Source organism: Panthera tigris, chromosome D1 (genome assembly GCF_018350195.1).
Source record: "Panthera tigris isolate Pti1 chromosome D1, P.tigris_Pti1_mat1.1, whole genome shotgun sequence".
NCBI classification, from domain to species: domain Eukaryota; kingdom Metazoa; phylum Chordata; class Mammalia; order Carnivora; family Felidae; genus Panthera; species Panthera tigris.
In genome coordinates, this window is record NC_056669.1 from 11361439 (window position 1) to 11382354 (window position 20916).

Consider the following 20916-nt stretch of genomic DNA (forward strand, 5'->3'; position numbering starts at 1 on the left):
AATGAGTGGATAATGAAGTTGTGCTATGTATAAACAAGGGAATGATATTCAGCCATAAAAAATGAGGAAATCCTACCATTCATGACAACATGGGTGGACCTTGAAGCATAGTGCTAAGTGAAATAAGTCAGAGAAGACAAGTACTCTGTGATCTCACTTATATGTGGAATCTAAAAAAAAAAAAAAAAAAGAACAAGAAGAAAAGAAAAAACTCACAGAGATCAGACTTGTGGCTAACCAGAGATTGAGGGTGGGGGAGGGGGAGTTGGAGGAAGGGGGTCAAAAGCACAAACGTCCAGATGTAAGATCAGTAGGTGTCAGGCGTGTGATGTACAACAAAATGACTATAGCTAACACCACTGTAGGATAGACGGGAAAGTTAGCAAGAGAGCAAATCCTAAGAGTTCTCATCACAAGGAGAGAATTTTTTCCTTTTTTTTTTTTTTTATCCCATCTATAAGAAAAGATGGATATTAATGGAACCAATTCTAATCATTTAACAATATAATAAATCCAGCCATCATGCAATACGCCTAAAATTTATACAGTGATGTATGTCCATTACTTCTCAATAAAACTGGAGGGAAAACAAAGAAATGGGGAGATGTTGGTCAAAGGGTACAAACTTCCAGTTATAAAATGAGTAGGTGCAGGGTTCTAATGTACAACATGGTAACTATAGTTAGTCACTGCATTTTATACTTGAGAGTCGCTAAGAGAGTTGATCTTAAATGTTCCCAGCGCACGTGAAAATTGTAATTGCATAAGGAGATGGCTGTGTTAACCTTATTGTGGGATCACTTCACAACGTGGATCAAATCATCACACTGTGAACCTTAAACTTACACAGTGTTGTACGTCAATAATATGCCAATAAAGCTGGAGAAACAAAAGTTCTTCCCCATGACTGCTACCCCATCCTTCCTAGTGAATGGAGTCTTTTCTTTTGAAGACCTCATTTGAATGATTCACATCTGATTTCTCCTGCAGCCAGTTTAATTCAGGAGATGAATTCTGATGACCCGGTTGTACAACAGAGAGCTGTCCTAGAGACAGAAAAGAGACTGCTGTTTACAGAGGAAGTCCAAGAGGAGGATGGATGCCGGACCACGCTGAACAAGACCATGATCAGTCCTCCACAAGCTTCTCCTGAGGTTTCTTTTTCTATTTTGGAGTTAGATAAGCAGATACAGAGAAGAGGTCTGCACTGAAGCAGAAAAGTGGTAGTTTAATCTCAAACTGCCTAGTGAGGCTAAAGTGGTCTTTTGCTTTTTAGATTCACTAGATTTATTTTCCACAAGGAAATACAAACTCTGATTTTTTTTCTTTGTCGTTCTGAGTTATCTTTAAAATAATAGGTTTATTTTAATGAAAATTTGGTCTCTCTACCTCCTGAGCTTGAGACCATATCTAAGCTGTACTGTTAAGGTAATATATCCTGTCTCATATTTCCAACTCACACAGCCACAGCCGGGGTCCCTTGACCTGCTCACCCTGTAACAACCATATGCATAATCAGAACTGATTTAAAGCAAGCCTTCAGAATTCGGGGCCCTTCAGTATTGGCGGTTAAAGGAAATAACCCTACCACCCCACTTATGACGGATCTGCATTCTTGGTGTATATTCACATAAATCAGAGAGTAGTTTTTGAAATTTGTTTCTTTGTTTTTATGATAACCCGTGCCTGCAGAATACAGATGAAATAAACTCAGGTAAGGACAGCATCTCTCTTCCTATTTGTTTAGGATCAGTGTTTATCAACTGTAGCTTCCAGACCCTTAAATTATAGCCTCTGGGCTTACAAACAACCCATGAACAAAAACCTACTGATCAGCCACTTCTCTTACTAGTGGTCAGAGGAAACAGTGCTCACAGGTTTTTCTGTAATTTCTCCTGGACAGTCTTTTATAAACTGAATTCAGTTATTCTGTATCAGCCAATTTTTTGTTAGCTGCTGAAGGGATCCAGGTAGCTTCTCTGTTGCTCAGCTCAGAAACTCATTATGCTAAATGGAACGAAAAGTCTACCTTTAAAGAAAAACTCTTTTCAAAGGCATAATTCAAATTTGAAGCACAGACATAGCCATCATGTATAATAATATACCACACAGATTACCATTTAATGTCAAATTAAGAAAATGTCATTTTAGTTGCCTCAGGATCTGTGTGTGTGTGCGCTCGTGTGCGTGCGTGCACAGGAGTGTGTGCCTACATATATATGCATGAGGTGTGTGTCTCTAAAGCTTTTAAAGAAGCTTTCTTCTGAATTTGAGCTAAAGAACTGATTATGATATCTGGATTTTTCTCTCTAATATTTGAAATTACTCTGCTGTCAGAAGCCTTCTTGGCATCCGTGGAGTTGGATGCAAAGGAACGTGCCAGGAGAAGAAGGGAGAACAAAGTCTTAGCAGATGGTAACTGTCTATCTTCACTTCCCAAGAGCTGGGATGATTTGTGCCCGAAAGATCATGAGTCTGTCTGCTGATACTTGAGTTCAGCGAGATTCCCGGCTGGGGGTTCATAATGGTCTCGAGGCAGTGGAGCCTGGCCAGGCAGAAGCCAGTGCTGTCTGCTCCCTGTGCCTGCTGCAGCAGACAGGGAAGAGGGCAGAGCCCTCCATCAGGCTCCACAGCCAGACCTCTTTCTAAAGCACAGGGACGGACCTGGCAGACCAGCGCTCAGCAGTCAGTAGGGAGGGTGGAAGTGACGTGCGCAGGCTGGCCTGAGGCACAGAGGGAGAGTGAAAAAGAAGGATCAGACAGTAAAATGTAGATGTGAGAAGGGAGAGGAGAAATGGAGAGAGAGATGGGGTTGTGCGTGTGTTGGAGGGACACACGCATTTGGCCCTTTTGTGTCTCCCAGCGGCATGTGCTGTGCTCCACGTCTGCTGGAAAATGACTTATTTGGCCCTCTTTGTGAGACACTGAATGTCAGACTTGGCCTTTGTGGCAAACTTGGAGAGGTTCTGAGTTTTGAGGCAGAAACATTTTTTTTCTTAAACACTTTTTTTTTAAGTTTATCTTGAGAGAGCGAGCGAGAGCAGGGGAGGGGCAGAGAAAGAGAGAGGGGGAGAGAGCAGCTGGCTCTCTGCTGCCAGCGTAGATCCTGACGCAGGGCTCGAACTCACAAACCATGAGATTATGACATGAGCTGGAATTGAGTCGGACGTTTAACCGACTGAGCCATCCACATGCCCCAGAAACATTTATTTTTCGGAGAAGCTACTGAGGAGACTTGGGGATAGGTTTGGAGGGGAAAAAAAATCCTTAAAGAGGCCGATCCCAAAACATCTGTAGAGAAACAGGCAGCAGATGTCCTCTGGGTTGATGGAAGCTATGACCTTCAAAGCTGGGTTCCAAAGCCAGGGGAATAAAGTCTGAGAGAATTATCCCGTGTGTGGGGAGAGCTCACCTGTATGACTTTTATTCTCCAGCCCTAAAACAGAAGGGGAACGAAGCGTTTGCCAGAGGTGACTATGAAGCGGCCATCCTGTGCTACAGTGAGGGTTTGCAGAAGCTGAGGGATATGAAGGTGCTGTATACCAACCGAGCCCAGGTCAGTGAGCCAGCAGTGTGTCAGTGGTGCCTTCTCAGGGGACGGTGGCCACCGAGTTTGTGAAACCGAACATGAGACCAGATGTCACCAGCGGTGCACTGTCGGCGCTCACCAGCTGGCTCTGGTTGGGGTGTGGGGGCAACCGCTTTGCATGGAGCATTTGCCACCTTCCCCGGTGTCTGTGCTCTCACCGTGGTCCACCTTCCAGCTGCCGTCTTGAAGGGGTGGAAGGGTGACTTGGGAAGAGCTACACCCAGCTTTACACACATCACCGATGGTAAAATGGGTGAATGAAACGGCCTATGAGCATTGGATTCTGGCGTCACTGGGTTTGTCCAGCCCCCTCTGGCTGGTAGCCTGAACTCCTCAGGCTCCCTTCCTTACTTCATCAGCTCCCGTTTGATTAAGATTATTCTATGACTGGGATCAACTGGATAGCTAGCTGATGGGCCTAGACCCAGTTTTGCAAAAATTTTGAGTTTCTGAACTCCCTAAAACCTCAGTTTTGTATCATATGAGCTCAGTTTTGTGGTACACCAGGTAAAAGGCATCACCCAGACGTTTACTACCTACTACCGAGTAAAGGGACAAGGTTGATAGGTCTCAAACAGAAATGTCCCCTGTGGCCTATCTTTGAAAGGCACTTGAGCTTGTGTGAGGCAGAGCTCTGTGTTAGGCCTGAAAAGGTGGCAGACTTGTGGGCACGATGACCCACTGGTCAGGAGATGTCAGCAGGACCGGTGTGAGGTGCACTAGCCACCGTGTCATTGACAAGAGGAACAGGACGCGGCAGAGCCCTCATTAGCTCCAATTTCTGTAACTCAGGATCAGGAGTGTCCTGCTGTGGTAGGTTGAGAGGAACAGTGAAAGCAAGAAACAGGACGTTTGGAGGCCAAAAAGTCTGGGAAGTGATGGTGATTTCCTGAGAAATAAATCCAAGCACCCAGGCACACCGTCCCCTCAGTAGCTCAGCGGTTTGAGGGTTGAGGTGTAACTTACCTAGCCCCATCTGGGAAAAAAATTGATATAAGGGAGTGAACTGGTAAAGAGAACGGCCAGAGACTGATTTACCGGTGTGCATTCTACCACCCTAACAAGATTATAAACTTTTCCATCAACCTCCCCGCCCCCACCCAGTGCTTTTCTTATAAGAGATGTTTAATAAACCCTTGCTAAGTTACATAACACTGGAAGCACAATAAGTCTATTTAACGGAATTACGTTTCTGTTGACGCTTTGGAAGAAGGATTCAAATGCAAGCAATTAATTTAATAATTACAATTCCTTTTTACTTATCACCAGATTTGGTCTCCAAAACATTTACCTACTGATGCTTTTGCAGTCTTGTTACTTTGAAGTTATTTGAAAGCAGTAAAATTGAATTGCTTTTAAAATGTTATGTAATTCAGACTTTAATTCAGATGGTCTGTACCCCAATCCACCTAAATTAGTTACGTTTTTACTGTACTCAAGTCTAAGCAGCACATTGATTAGTTCTGAAGAATCACATTAAGAATGAATGTGGATAAAAATAAATAAATGTAATGAAAAGCTTTGGGGAAGTAATTCCTCCCATCTTTCCCAAAGAGAAAACTTATTCAGAGATGAAGAAATGCAGAGTGCGCTGCTTGGTTTTAACAATCACCGAATCACTGAATCTCGGTTGGGGGTGGGGGGGGGAGGAACAAAGGTGGTGGAATAGCACGGAAGGTTTCTTGTGTATCACCTCCATGAAATACAGCCAGACCAACACTAAACCACCTGCACACCTAGAAAACTGATCTGAGGATTAACACGACAATCTGCACAACCTGAACCACAGGGTTCAGCAGGTATGCAGCGCAAAGAGGTGAGCTGGGGGAGACAGAAGCCACGGAGGGCAGGGAGCTGTTTTTGTGTGTGGAGAGAGGACGGAGACAGGGGAGAGAGTGTAGGAAAAGCACCCTCCCCAAAAGCAGCTGGAGAGAAAGTGGAAAAGTGGAAACAGCCGCAGGGATTGAACTAAAAAGGGAGAAAGGAGAAAGGAGAGGGTTTAAATTCTGTTAAGACTCTATAAACAAGGAACGCAGTTTCAAGTCTGAAACTCTGCAGCTCCATGCCTGGTGGTGCTCTGGTGGAAAGGGCGAATCCACAGGCGCAGAGTGGAGTCCGGGGGTCTTTGGGACACATGGGCAGAGGCGGTTCCCCTGCTGGAAGGACTCCCCACAGACAGAGGTCCCAGTGGGCCTGGGAGAACCACCACATTCGCTGGTGCTGGAACGAGGTCATTAAGGGTGAAGCCTGGTGCCAGGTGTGTGTTGTGGTTTTCCGTAATCCCAGAAACGCTGCTGCTACACGATCTCGGGAACTTTTTCTGGGGGGGGGCTGGCACCCGGCAGCAGTTTCTGAGCACGGGCAGCAGCATGGTCCTGCAAACGTTTCTGGGTGTGGCCGGCACCTGGCCATTGCTCGGTGAGACCCTTCAGCAGAGGGGCAGAACGGGTCAAAGCCGCAGTCCTTCAGAGGTGAGAGGTCAGGAAAAACAGCTGCCTTTGAGACAAGACTCAGGAGGGAGGTGCCACCTGGCAACCTGACGGTCACGGACAGTGTAAAAGCAGGGAGTGAAAGGAAGCCGGAAACAAAGGACGGGTGGGCAATTGCTGACCGGGCAGAGTTCCCATTCTAGGGACTGGGTGGCTGGGTGACTCCATTTTCATCGGTCCCGCGCATGCACGTACACACTTACAAGCTCCATAACAATCCACCCCAGTAAGCTAAGCAGCGCCATCTAGTGGAGAATGGAGCGATTACACTAAACCCTGCCCAGCTGGGCCAACCTCGCTCTTTGGGAACACAAGTCTCTCCACCTGCTTAGTTTATGGAGTATAAAACACTTCATACTTTGACTTCTAGGGGAAAGCGAAGTAATTTCATTCGTACTTCAGTCTGTTCCCTGGTCCATCTATTCAGTTTTCTTTTTTTTTTTCTCTTTTTCATTTCTTTTCTTTTTCTTGAATACAGAAAGATAAAATATTTATTTTTAGTTTCAATTTTTATTAAATATATTTTTCTTAATTTTTTTCAACTGTGTTTTTTACTGTTGTGTAAAATTTTTCAAATTCTGTTTAACTTCCATCATTTCATTGTGTTCTATTTCAATGTATTCATTTTTTTCAAATTTTCAAACTATTTCCTTTTTTTTTCCTTCTTTTTTGCTCTAATCTGTCAAGCCCCTTTCAACACCCAGACCAAAACACTCCTCGGATATAGCATCATTTATATGATATGTGTGTGTGTGTATTGTTTTTAATTTTTTACTTTTAATATTTTTTTAATTTTAATTTTTTTACCTCATTAATTCCCTTTATCCCTTCAAAATGACAAAATGAAGAAATTCACCCCAAAAGAAAGAGCAGGAAGAAACAACAGCCAGGGACTTAACCAACACAGATAACAAGCAAGATGTCCAACCAGAATTTAGAATCATGATAATAAGAATACTACCCTGAGTCAAAAATAGATTAGAATCCCTTTCTGCAAGGATAAAAGAAGTAACACCTAGTCAGGATGAAATAAAAAAAGCTATGACTGAGCTGCAATCCCAAATGGATTCCACAGCAGCAAGGATGAATAAGGCAGAGCAGAGACAAAGCAATATAGAGGACAAACTTATGGAGAATAATGAAGCAGAAAAAAAGAGGGAGACTAAGGCAAAAGAGCACAATTTAAGAATTAGAGAAATCATTGATTTATTAAAAAGGAACAACATCAGAATCATAGAGGTCCCAGAAGATGAAGAGAGAGAAAAAAAGAGTAGAAGGGTTATGTGAGCAAATCATAGCAGAAAACTTTCCTAACCTGGGGAAAGACACAGACGTCAAAATCCAGGAAGCACAGAGGACTCCCATAAGATTCAACAAACACTGACCATCAACAAGGCATATCGTAGTCAAATTACCAAAATACTCAGGCAAGGAAAGAATCATGTAAGCAGCAAGGGAAGAAGAGTCCTTAAGCTACAAGGGAAGACAGATCAGGTTGACAGCAGACCTATGCACAGAAACTTGGCAGGCCAGAAAGGAGTGGCAGGATATATTCAATGTGCTGAATTAGAAAAATGTGCAGCATGAATTCGTTATCCATCAAGGCTGTGATTCAAAATAGAAGGAGAGATTAAAAGTTTCCCAGACAAACAAAAATTAAAGGAGTTCGTGACCACTAAACCAGCCCTGCAAGAAATTTTAAGGGGGACTCTCTGAGGGGAGAAAAGATGAATAAATATCAAAAGCAAGAAACACTCGAAAGGACCAGAGAACACCACAAGAAACTCCAACTCTACAAGCAACATAATGGCAATAAACTCATATCTTTCAGTCCTCATTCTAAACGTCAGTGCACTAAATGTTCCAATCAAAAGATATAAGGTAACAGAATGGATAAGAAAACAAGATCCATCTAATATACTGTTTACAAGAGACCCACTTTAGACATAAAGACACCTTCACATAATAGTAAGGGGATGGAGAACCATCTATCATGCTAATGGTTGACAAAAGAAAGCCGGAGTAGCCATACTTAAATCTGACAATCTAAACTTTAAAGACTCGTTACACTCTTTAACAAGAGATGAAAAAGGGCATTATATCATAATTAAGGGGTCTATCCTCCAAGAAGACTTAACAATTGTAAACATTTATGCTCCAAATGTGAAAGAACCCAAATATAAAAATCAATTAATCACAAACATAAACTCATTGATAATAATACCATAAGATTAGGGGACTTCAACACCCCACTTACAACAATGCACAGATCATCTAATTGGAAAATCAACAAGGAAACAATGGCTTTGAATGACACACTGGACCAGATGGACTTAACACATGTATTCAGAACCTTTCATCCTAAAGCAACAGAATATACATTCTTCTCCAGTGCACATGGAATGGTCTCCAGAATAGACCACATACTGGGACACAAATCAGCCCTCAACAAGTACAAAAAGATCGACATCATACCGTGCATATTTTCAGACCACAATGCTATGAAACTCGAATCAACCACAAGAAAAAATTGGAAAGGTAACAAATACTTGGAGACTAAAGAGCATCCTACTAAAGAATGAATGGGCTAACCAAGAAATTAAAGAGGAAATTTAAGAGTACATGGAAGGCAATGAAAATGATAACACCACAGCCCAAAACCTGTGGGATGAAGCAAAGGCGCTTATAAGAGAAAAGTATATAGCATTCCAGGCATTCCTAAAGAAGGAAGAAAGGTCTCACATACACAACCTTACCTTATACCTTAAAGAGCTGGAAAAAGAACAGCAACTAAAACACAAAACCACCAGAAGCCAGGAAATAATAAAGATCAGGGCAGAAATTAATGCTATCGAAAACAACAACAACAACAACAACAACAACAACAACAACAAAAAACAGTAGAACAGATCAATGAAACCAGAAGCTGTTTCTTTGAAAGAATTAACAAAATTGATAAACCACTAGCCAGTTTGACCAAAAAGAAAAAGGAAAGGAGCCAAATAAAATCAAAAATGAAAGAGGAGAGATCACAACCAACAGAGCAGAAATAAAAACAATAAGAGAATATTTTGAGCAATTATATGTCAATAAAATGAGCAATCTGGAAGAAAGGGACGAATTCCTAGAAACATATACACTACCAAAACTGAAACAGGAAGAAATAGAAACTTTGAACAGATCCATAACCAGTAAAGAAATTGAATTAGTAATAAAAAAAAATCTCCCCAAAAACAAGAGTCCAGGGCCAGATGGCTTTCCAGGGGAATTCAACTAAACACTTAAGGAAGAGTTAACATCTATTCTCTTGAAGCTGTTCCCAAAAAAATAGAAATGGAAAGAAAACTTCCAAACTCTTTGAATGAAGCCAGCATTACCTTGATTCCAAAACCAAAGACCCCACTAAACAGGAGAACTATAGACTACTTTCCCTGATGAACATAGATGCAAAAATCCTCAACAAGATATTAGCCAACTGAATCCAACAGTACATTAAAAAAATTATTCACCACGACCAAGTGAGATTTATACCTGGGATGCAGGGCTGGTTCAATACCACAAAACAATCAATGTGATTCATCACATCAATAAAAGAAAGGACAAGAACCACATGATTCTCTCAATAGATGCAGAGAATGCATTTGACAAAATACAACATCCTGTCTTGATAAAAACCCACAAGAAAGTAGGGATAGAAGGATCATACCTCAAGATCATAAAAGCTGTATATGAAAGACCCAACACTAATATCATCCTCAATGGGGAAAAACTGAGAGCTTTCCCCCTAAGGTCAGGAACAAGATAGGGATGTCCACTCTCACCAGTGTTATTTAACATAGTATTGGAAGTCTTAGCCTCAGCAATCAGACAACACAAAGAAATAAAAGACATCCAAATCAGCCAGGAGGAGGTCAAATTTTCACTCTTTGCAGATGACATGATACTCTATATGGAAAACTGAAAATATTCCACCAAAAAACTGCTAGAACTGATCCATGAATTCAGCAAAGTGGCAGGATATAAAATCAATGCACAGAAATCGGTTGCATTCCTATACACCAACAATGAAACAACAGAAAGAGAAATCAAGGAATTGATCCCACTTACAATTGCACCAAAACCCATAAAATACCTAGGAATAAATCTAACCAAAGAGGTGAAAAATCTACACACTGAAAACTATGAAAAGCTTATGAAAGAAATTGAGGAAGACAAAAAAAATGGAAAAATATTCCAAGTTCCTGGATAGGAAGAACAAATATTGTTAAAATGTCAATACTATCCAAAGCAATCTACATATTCAATGCAAACCCTATCAAAATAACACCAGCATTCTTCATAGAGCTAGAACAAACAATCCTAAATTTTGTATGGAATCAGAAAAGACCTCAAATAGCCAAAGCAATCTTGAAAAAGAAAACCAAAGCAGGAGGCCTCACAATCCCAGACTTCAAGCTATATTACAAAGCTGTAATCATCAAGATAGTATGGTACTGGCACAAAAACAGACACTCAGATCAATAGAACAGAATAGAGAACCAGAAATGGACCCATAAACGTATGGCCAACTAATCTTGGACAAAGCAGGAAAGAATATCCAATGGAATAAAGATAGTCTCTTCAGCACGTGGTGCTGGGAAAATGGGACAGCGACATGCAGAAAAATGAACATGGACCACTTTCTTACACCATACACAAAAATAAACTCAAAATGGATGAAAGACCTAAATGTAAGACAGGAAGCCATCAAAATCCTAGAGGAGAAAGCAGGCAACAACCTCTTTGACCTTGGCCACAGCAACTTCTTACTCAACATGTTTCCAGAGGCAAGGGAAACAAAAGCAAAAATGAAATATTGGGGTCTCATCAAAATAAAAAGCTTCTGTACAGTGAAGGAAACAATCAGCAAAACTAAAAGGCAACTGATGGAATAGGAGAAGATATTTGCAAACAACATATCAGATAAAGGGTTGGTATCCAAAATCTATAAAGAACTTATAAAACTCAACACCAAAAAAACAGATAATCCAGTGAAGAAATGGGCAAAAGACATGAATAGACACTTCTCCAAGGAAGCCATCCAGATGGCCAAGTGACACATGAAAACATGCTCAACATCACTCATCATCAGGGAAATATAAATCAAAACCACAAGGAGATACCCCCTCACACCTGTCAGAATGGCTAACATTAACAATTCAGGCAACAACAGATGTTGGCCAGGATGCAGAGAAAGAGGATTTCTTTGGCACTGCTGGTGGGAATGCAAACTGGTGCAGCCACTCTCGAAAACAGTATGGAGGTTTCTCAAAAAATTGAAAATAGAACTACCCTATGACCCAGCAATTGCACTACTAGATATTTATCCAAGGGATACAGGTATGCTGTTTTGAAGGGTCACATGCACCCCAATGTTTATAGCAGCACTATCAACAATAGACAAAGTATGGAAAGAGCCCAAATGTCCATCAATGGATGAATGGATAAAAAAGATGTTATATATATATATATATATATATACACACACACACACACACACACACACACACACACACACACAGTGGAGTATTACTCAGCAATCAAAAAGAATGAAATCTTGCCATTTGCAACTACATGGATGGAACCAGAGGGTATTATGCTAAGCAAAATTGGCCAAAGACAAATATCATATGACTTCACTCATATGAGGACTTTTAGACACAGAACAGGTGAACCTAAAGGAAGGGAAGCAAAAATAATATAAAAACAGGGAGGGGGCCAAAACATAAGAGACTCTTAACTATGGAGAACAAACAGAGGGTTACTGGAGGGGCTGTGGGCGGGGGTTGGGCTAAATTGGTAAGGGACATTAAGGAATCTACTCCTGAAATCATTGTTGCACCATGTGCTAACTAACTTGGATGTAAATTAAAAAGTAAAATAAGAACTGTGAAAAAAAAAAAGAATCACCAAATCACCATTGGCTATTTTTAAAATGCCTCCCGTTTGCATGCAGTGTTAGAAACACTTAATAAGACCCTGTGAATTGAGTGTTGATGTTTGCTAGAGAGAAAACATACCCTTTCATTGCTCTGTGTTTCTCCTGGAGCTAATGTTATGATCAATAGGTTGCTGGCATAATTTAGATCAATCAGGAGTTTAATTGCCATTTGGGAAAGTAGTTCTTTTTAAGAAGTGGAAAAGCAAAAGAGAAGAGGGAATTTATAGGGTGTTGAATCCAAGCCTTAAAAAAAAAAAAAAAGAAAGAAAGAAAAGGAAAAGGAAAAGTCTGTGTAGAGAAATTGTTGAAGCCGGTGTATGCATTTTCAGAGTCTGTATGTCTCCTGACTAACAATGTCACGGATTTGTGACTACCTTTGTCTAAAAGGATGCTGGTTTCCTCCTCACATCATCTGACTTTCAAATGAAACCCCAAACCCTGGGGGAAAGAATGGTGCTCTGTGGAACAGACAGTTCAAAGAGTCATCATCTTCAATTAGTCCAGAGCCTGAGTTAATGAAAGCACTGCTCAGCAGCTTCCTTTCTATGGGAGCAAATCGCTGCACTGCTGAACTTCATTAGCCAGCTCTTGCCTGCTCCCTCCTTGCTTGGGATGAGTTATAACACTGGCCCCATAATTGGCTTGACCATGTAAATATCTGCTCAGAGTTATCAATAACAATGTCACAGTGCCCAGTACAGTTTTGATCAGGGGCAGAAGTATACATGTATGGGCTCTAGCTTGGGTGACTTATGGGACCCTGGGGAACCCCTTATTCTCCAAGTGCCTGGTTTTCCTTTTTCACACCAGAGTGATCATTGCTGCTTCCTGGGAGCTTTCCAAGAGAAGAGTGCTTAAAGTCTGTTTAGTTCAACTTAATAAGAATTTATTGAGTACCTATTGTGTCCAGAATTAATTCAGAAGGTATGGTAGCCATCACACTTGCTGTTGAGCAGCGCTTTGTTAGTTTATATGTCACTGGTTCTCTGAAACTATAAATGAACTGAATTCAGTTTCGACTGAGTGGATCCCAGGATTCTGAGTCAATTCTTGATTTTCAAGATTGTCCCCAATTCTGAGTCTGGGGTGGGGGGAGGGGGTAGGAGGGAATCCCAGAAGAGGCTCCCAGGGCATTTGGCACTGGTGGATTGTAGTGATGGTCTGACTCTTAAATGTCAGCCCATTTTCTAGATCCCTTCCTTCTTGCTGTGCTTATGAGGAAAGAAGGAGAAATTTTTCTTCGTCTTTTTTGTAGTACCAGCTTTATTGAGATATAATTGGCGTAACATGCAATTCACCCATTTAAAGTACACGAATCAGTGGTTTTTAGTGTATTCACAGAGTTGTGCAACCATCACTGTAAGCAATCTTAGAACATTGTCATGATCGCAAAAAGAAACCCCATACCCTTTAAGTAGCCCTCCATGCTCCCGTGCACCCCTACCCCTGCCTCAGTGCTCCCATGCACCCAGCCCCAGCACTCCCGTGCACCCTTACCCCCCGCCCCAGTGTTCCCCTGCACCCCCACCGCTCCCATGCACCCCTGCCCCCAGCCCCAGTGCTCCCATGCACCCCTACCCCCACCTCCGTGCTCCCCTGCACCCTCACTGCTCCCATGCACCCCTGCCCCCAGCCCCAGCCCTCCCGTGCACCTCTACCCACAGCCCTAGGCAACCACGAGTCGACTTTCTGTCTCCATACATCTGCCTCCTCTGTACATTTCATTCTAATAGAGTCATGCATATTTTTTCCTTTTGTGTCTGGCTTCTCTCCTATAACATGTTTTCAAAGCTCATCCATGTTGTAATATGTACTGATGCTTCATTCCTTTTTATTGCCAAATAATATTCCACTGTATGGATGGACCACGCTTTAGTTATCCATTCATCAGTTGATGGACATTTGAGTTGTTTCTGCTTTTTGGGTATTACCAACAATGCTGCTGTGAACATCTGTGCACAAGTTTTTATGTGCCTGTGTTTACAGTCCCTTTGGGTATACATACACCCAGGAGTGGCTGGATCATATGGTAATTCCGTGTTTAACCCTTTGAAGAACTAACTGCCTGACTGTCTACCAAAGTGGCTACCCCACTTTACATTCCCACCAGCAGTGTGTGAGGGTTCTGATTTTTCTGCATTCTCACCAACGCTTATTATTACCTCTTTGATTCGCTCTACCATTTGGTTTCCTTCTGGAGCATCCACAGTAGGGTAGACTCTAGAAGTCAGCTCTTACTTCGTAGATGTGTTTAGTGTGCCACGTACTTTCTTTTGCCTTTCCAGATCCTCTTCCTCCCTGCCTTCTGTACCCTGGGGGGACTGACCTCTGTGGACTGGCCCCCTGACTTCCCAGCTTTCTAGCTTGCATGGGTTCAGCCAGTGAGATCAGAAGGAAGGAGGAAATGAGAGTGGGGTATTTATTCTCCCACCTGTAGCCCTACTAAAGGCCTCAGCTCCCACCAGGCAGTGCCGTCCACAAAGCTGTCCTCTCCCATCTGTCCATGGCTCGTCCTTCTGCCCCCTCACCCTAGCAGCGGTAACGGCTGTCCATTGTTGCTAGACTTGGGGTTCTGTAACGTTCCTGTTGGTTTCCCTGAGCCTTGCCCTCAGCTTGTAAGTAGTCCTTCTGTTAAAGTCACCTCGTGTGTGTGCCCTCCGTTTTCTGCTGGAGCCCTGGCTGACATGGGGAGGGGCTGGTTCCCTGTCATCACCCTTCTGTTGTTGGACTGCTCTTTCTGTGTCAACTGAAGACCGCTTGCTGAAGAATTATGTATCAACAGCAGCTGTTTGTGTCATTACAGGCTTATATAAAACTCGGGGACTTCCAGAAAGCAGTAGTGGATTGTGAGTGGGCTCTGAAGGTAAGAAGATGGGTCCTTTTCCACATGATGGAGCCTGGCCTGCCAGGCAGGGCATCTCGGTCCTGAAGGGAATGGAGGGGAGCGGCCAGAGTTTCATGGCGGGCCATGAGCTCTGCAGTCAGAGCCTCAGTTTCCTCATCTATAAAATGGGATAAACAGAATTGTTGTAAGGGTCACGGTAATGCATATGGAGCACCCAGCTCGTAGTAAGTACTCCAGAGAGGCTGCTGTTAATGCTGGTTTTTCAAGCTTTATTTTGCAAGGGCTCATTCTTTTCTGCTGTATTATCAGCAGCTCTGCTTCATGTGGCAGTGGTAACGCCTCTTTCTGTTTCTAGAACCAACCACGGGAACTTGTTTGTGCAGTGTTCTTCCTCATCAGTCTGTGCTTTTCCTCTAGCTCCAGTAATTTGGCATATTTGCAGAGGAATGATCAGCACGTAGAATTCCTGCTGTTCAGCCTGGATACTAGTCAGGGCTCAGGCAGATCACATACTTCTGTGCAGGATACTTCCTCCCAAATCTGCCAAAATAGCTCATTTAAGGTGAGGAGAGGGAAGGACTGTCGGTGGAAATAGTACAAGAGTTTTTAAAAGAGAAATGTCATGATCGCTTCTTAGGGACATTATTTCAGATGACTAAATATTTAAATAAGTCTTCATCCCGTTAAGCTGAGTCGCTGTGTTGTAGGGGCTTTAACTGAAGAACCAAAACGAGCGTTTCTCTCTTCACGGAGGGGCTGCTGACAGAGGAACATGAGCACCACCACCCCCACCCCCCCACCACAGGGTCTAGAGGCGGAGAGCAGGACTTTTCTTGTTAGATACATGTTTTATCATAAAAATCTTGCAAATTTGGCGTGGCATTCCATGAAATTTATCTCTTTGTCTTAATATCCCCATAGTATCTTCGGTAACTTACAATCACGTAAAACTGAAGTGCCAGGAGAACATGCCAGGTTTATCTTCTGGCCCAGATTCCTCCAGTTCAGCCCACTGAACCCCAGGGCAGTGAGCATGGCCCAAAACTAGAGCATGTTTTGACAGCAGCATATTGGCCACACCTCCTTCCTTATTTTTTATTGACAAGGTAAGCAAGGGAAACTGGGGAGAGTTAGAAACTCACCTTGACGAATGATGGTTTATAAAGTACGAGGGCTCCTCCGGAACTGACAGGTGGGGTGCATGATTCCCCTTTCCCTTAGAAGATCCGGCATATTGGCAAATCCTGTCCCATTGCACCGTTATGGTCTTGAGGTTACAAGAGCTGCCCAGAGCTGATGACCTCAGGTTCTTCACAGCTTAGGACCAGCCTAGGTCCCCAACCTGTCTTGTCACTTTATGTGACCATAATTTCTTTTCTGCCCCCATTCCATAAGAGAAGAGAGAGGCAAGGATGTTTTCCTCAATTATTCCAATAATCACAGCAAAAGCCCCCGTTTATTGCTTCTCGGCCTTTTGGCTAAGATCAAGTGTTAAAGCCCCCGTTTGCAGCGTGCTGGCCATGAGCCTCACAACCTTCTCTTCTCTTCTGTTCAATACCACCGTCATCCTTATTTTTCTGGCAGGAAACCAAGCCTTGAAGGTGAATGAAGTAACCTGTGCCGAACTGCATAGCTAATGTTAGTCTCGCTGTAAGCCAGTGTCTGAATCCTGTACTTTGTACAGCTTCTCTACTGGACCTGAGAAACCCTACAGTCCCTGGGGGTGGATCTTGCTCCCTTCCATGGGAGAAGCAAGATCTCCCAGTGGGGCTCCCAGGAGTGTCTGTTCTGATCTGAAAAGGACCAAAGAGGTAGTGACACCATCAGCATGCTGATTCAGGGTAACATGTTGGCCGGTTCCCAAATGTTAAATGAAGCACAGTGTAATTAATGGTGAAACCAAGGCAAAGCGGGCCCAGCAAAGCTGACATTAAAAAACTCTGACATTCAGCAGCCAGTCTTGTGAAATGCCCAGCGAGGCTCCCAGTTGAAGAGGCTGTGTAAACACTTGGAGGGCTGGGGGGAAATGTATGAGGAGCTCTAAAAACTAACAGTGTCAGTTCTGTGTCAAAGTGGTGAATTAAAAGTTTCTCTCTTTAAAAGTAGTATATCAATAACGCATGTCATTGCCATCCCATTATTAATGGTGTTAGTAACTTTCATGCTCATTTAAGATTGTTGACACTTTTGAATTGGTAGAGACAAGCTCACATGAGGATATTTCAAGACTCCTGTTCCTCATCAGGGAAGATGAGGCAGTGAAGCTGGTTCCAGTCAGAGTCATTTCTTTCTTGGTGGAATACTTTCTGCATGATAAAATCCATCATCCTCTGAAAACTGGACTCCTTTTTTTAAAAATCTTTTTTAATGTTTATTTTTGACAGAGAGAGGGAGTGTGTGAACAGGAGAGGGGCAGAGAGAGAGGGAGACACAGAATCCAAAGCAGGTTCCAGGCTCTGAGCTGTCAGCAGAGCCCGATGTGGGGGCTCGAACCCACGGACCGTGAGATCATGACGTGAGCCCAAGTCGGACGCTTAACTGGCTAAACCACCCACGTGTCCCAAAACAGGACTCCTTTTAAGGGGATCTGGGACTCACCTGAAAAAATCCTGGTGAATGTTGACACATGATCAGAGGAGAAGGACCCATCAGAGAGGACTTCTGTTAGCAGCCAGGGCGGGCAGAGTCATGACCACGCCCCATCTCTGGGACACACAGAGACACACAGGGTGGCAAGGACAGGGCTCTGAGGCTCCGGGTTTATTTTGCCCCCTGCTGTAACCCTGCAGCCAAGGGACAGTGAACATTTGGCTTTCATGGGCTGCGGCACTGGCACTTTCTTTCCCCCTCACCATTCCTTTCCTGCCCCCTCAACCTCTTCCTTTGTGGATTCTCCAGGCTTCACTCCTGGAGGCTCCCTGCCCTCCCTCTGCAGCTTCCCCCTCAAAGCTCTTGTCTCTCCTGGGTCCACCCGGCCCGGAGACCTTGTTCCCCATCTCCACCTCCGAGGACCGCAGGGCGCAGGTCTCCGTGATTGTCTTCGCATCACTGGAAAGATGATGCGTCTAGGAACAAACTCATCATCTTCCCCCAGCCTTCCTCACTACCAGCCCCGACTTCCCCTTCTGTTAATGGCGTGTGCTGCCTTCCAGACATCTGAACCCCAAACTCGTTACTTGACATCCTCCTCTTCTTTGTCATCTGTCTGTGACAGAGCTCTGGCGTCTGCACTCTCTCTGCTGCTCCACCAGGGCAGATGCGGCCCCTCATTCTGCATGACTGTCTTGGTTTCCTCACTTGACCCCTGCCTTTCCCGCCTCTGGTCAGTTCTGTGCACCACCTCTAGACTATCCTGTATGCCCCGGCTGCTCACTCACCCCTTCCAGCCACACCCTCCCTGCCCTGCCCCTGCCCTTTGTCCTGGATGGAAGCTCCCTGCCCCCTCCCACCTCCCGACCTTGCTCAGCCCATTCTCCCTCCCTCCTTCTCTCCACCTCTCCACATCCTTTGAGACCCACCTCAGATCCCTCCTTCGCACACTCTTTGTTAGACCAGGCCTCTTTGGAGTGGGTTTCCCTCTCCTCACCTGCTGGGGCACTTTTCTCAAGGTGATTTGGTGTCCTTTGAAGCCTTTGGGGCAGAGTCAGATGGCCAGATTTTAAATCCCAGCTCATCCACTTAGTATCTATGTGACCTTGAACCTCTCCACCCCCTAGTTTCCTCCTCTGTAAAATGGGGATAGTAACTGCATCAACTTCGTAGACTTGTTACAAGGATTATACGAGACAAGTCCTATGAGCTGCACGGTTAGGACTGAACAAGAATGCACTATTACTTACCGCTGCCATTCACTCAGCGCGTCAGCAAATGATGTTCATGAAAATCAGCTATAAAGCCCTCTCCAAGTATGACCGTGTCACCTCTTCTATGACCACTTAGCTTTTCTTCAAATGTCCCTTCTGCCCTGAAATGGACAGCAGCTGCTGTGGTAACAGTTGTGGCAACAGCTGCTGATGCCGTACCACCTGGTGCTGCACTGAGTGCCACGTGCGTCTCCTCCCCGTGACAACCTGCGAGCGAGACACTGTCACTGTCTGCACTTTCCACATGAGGAGAATGAGCATCACAGAAGTTAGGTGGCCTGGCCAACACCCCACTTCTGCTGAGAGGCGGGCCAGGCGTTCACCCAGGACTTTTTAGACTCCTGAGCTGGCACGCGTCACCTCTCTAAATCTAGACCCTTGGAGGGCATCCCTGGAACAATGCCTCGCATGGGAAAGGGTTTGATTAACTGGATGCTAGAAGTTACAGTTGACGTCTTTGTGCCCAATCAGTCCCTCTGAAGTTGTAATCATTAGGGGCAGGCAGGTGTAGGGCCCCTGTGCAGATGCCGTGGTCTCCCGTAAGTTTCGATCCTGATCGTGCCTTTTGAAGGAGGCATCCCTCCTGATCTTAAGTGATAAGAATAGAAGTTCCCAGGATGTGTGGTGTGATTTATTGCCAGACCCGCTAAGATGTAACCATAACCTCAGCTGTTGACCCGGGGTTGGTGTCTCTCTCTTCTGTTAAACCAGTGGTCCTTAAGCTTGGCTGCATGTTTACAGCACCTAGAGAGCTTAAAAAAACTGTCGATGCCTGAGCCCTACCCTGGAGTATAATTTAATTGGTATGGGCTTCAGCCTGGCCTTCCAGATTTTGATTAGCATCCCAGGCGATTCTAATGTTTAGGCAAGGTTGAGAGCTCTCCTAAACTAAGGGTTTCTGGTTTGTCTCCTGATTGAGTCTCATTACGTGGAAATGAAAACTGGCAAGTATCATTAATTAATTTGATGGAGAGCTTACTTGTACTTGCAGCATGCACCAATTAGTTTAGTCACAAATGCACAGAAAAGTTTTAATTGTCAACCATGGTAGCTGTGCTGACACCCGAAGTACTGCCTTAACTCTATTAGCCAGGCGATGAGGGGAGTGGCTAATGACTTCAAACATCTGATCAGTCATTCTCTTTTATGCAGTGTGATGAAAAATGCACAAAAGCATATTTCCATATGGGAAAGGCCCATCTGGCCCTGAAGAACTACAATGTGGTAAGTTCTTAGAGGAGTAGAAGTGGCTTGTTTGATCCCAGAGCAATGCTCCAGATTGTCTCAGAGAAGGACTACGTTCCTCCAAGCCGATTAGATATTAATCTGCCTTTTACAGTATTTTCCAAGGAACATCTTACCATATGTTGAGTTGGGAAGGACGTTGAGTGGCATCCCCACCTTCTCTGGGAATCCCTTCTGCAGTATCTTTTACTGTTCCGTTAGCCCCAGGAGGAGCATCTCTGGAGAGAAAAATATAAGCCAACAAATGAAAAGAAAACTCACTTGTAATCTCTTCACTCAAAAGTAACCATGCGGATATATAGGCAGACTAAGATATAATATGTTGTGAATAGCAGCTTTATTGAGATATAATTCACATACCAGACAGTTCATCTGTGGACGGTATACAATTCAGTGGGTTTTCATGTATTCACAGAGATGTGCAACCATCACCACACTCAACTTTAGAACATTTTTGTCACCTCCCCAAAAGCACTCTAGCCATTAGTAGCACTCTCCTTCCCCCCACCCTAACCTCAACCCACGGCAGTCACTGATCTACTTCTGTCTGTATACATTTGCCTAGGCTTTTCATATAAATAGAATTATGCAAGAGATAGTCTTTTGTGACTGGCCTCTTTCACTTAACATGATGTTTTCAAGGTTCACCCATGTTGTAGCACCTATCAGGACTTCGTTCCTTTTAGTGCTGAATAATATTCCATTGTATCAATAGGCTACATTTTATGTATCCATTCATGGTTGATGAACATTTGGGTTATTTTCCCTTAGGACCATTATATGAACATCCACGTACAAGTTTTTGTGTGGGCATGTGTGTATGGTCCTGTTGAGTACATTCTATCCAGGAGTGGAACTGCTCAGTTACATAACTCTATGTTTAACCCCTGGAGGAACTGCCAAAG

General features: G+C 43.8%; 1 protein-coding gene across 4 annotated transcripts in view; it reads left to right on the forward strand.

Annotated features, from left to right (window-relative positions):
• TTC12 (tetratricopeptide repeat domain 12) overlaps positions 1 to 20916 on the forward strand; it is a 53490-nt gene that overhangs the window by 9497 nt on the left and 23077 nt on the right. For all 4 annotated transcript variants that reach the window (XM_042958971.1, XM_042958974.1, XM_042958973.1 and 1 more), the window contains exons 3-8: positions 991 to 1154; positions 1693 to 1714; positions 2338 to 2415; positions 3435 to 3556; positions 14862 to 14921; positions 19919 to 19990. In XM_042958971.1, coding sequence (XP_042814905.1) covers positions 991 to 1154; positions 1693 to 1714; positions 2338 to 2415; positions 3435 to 3556; positions 14862 to 14921; positions 19919 to 19990 — 518 coding nt within the window. The remainder of the gene's footprint in view (positions 1 to 990; positions 1155 to 1692; positions 1715 to 2337; positions 2416 to 3434; positions 3557 to 14861; positions 14922 to 19918; positions 19991 to 20916) is intronic.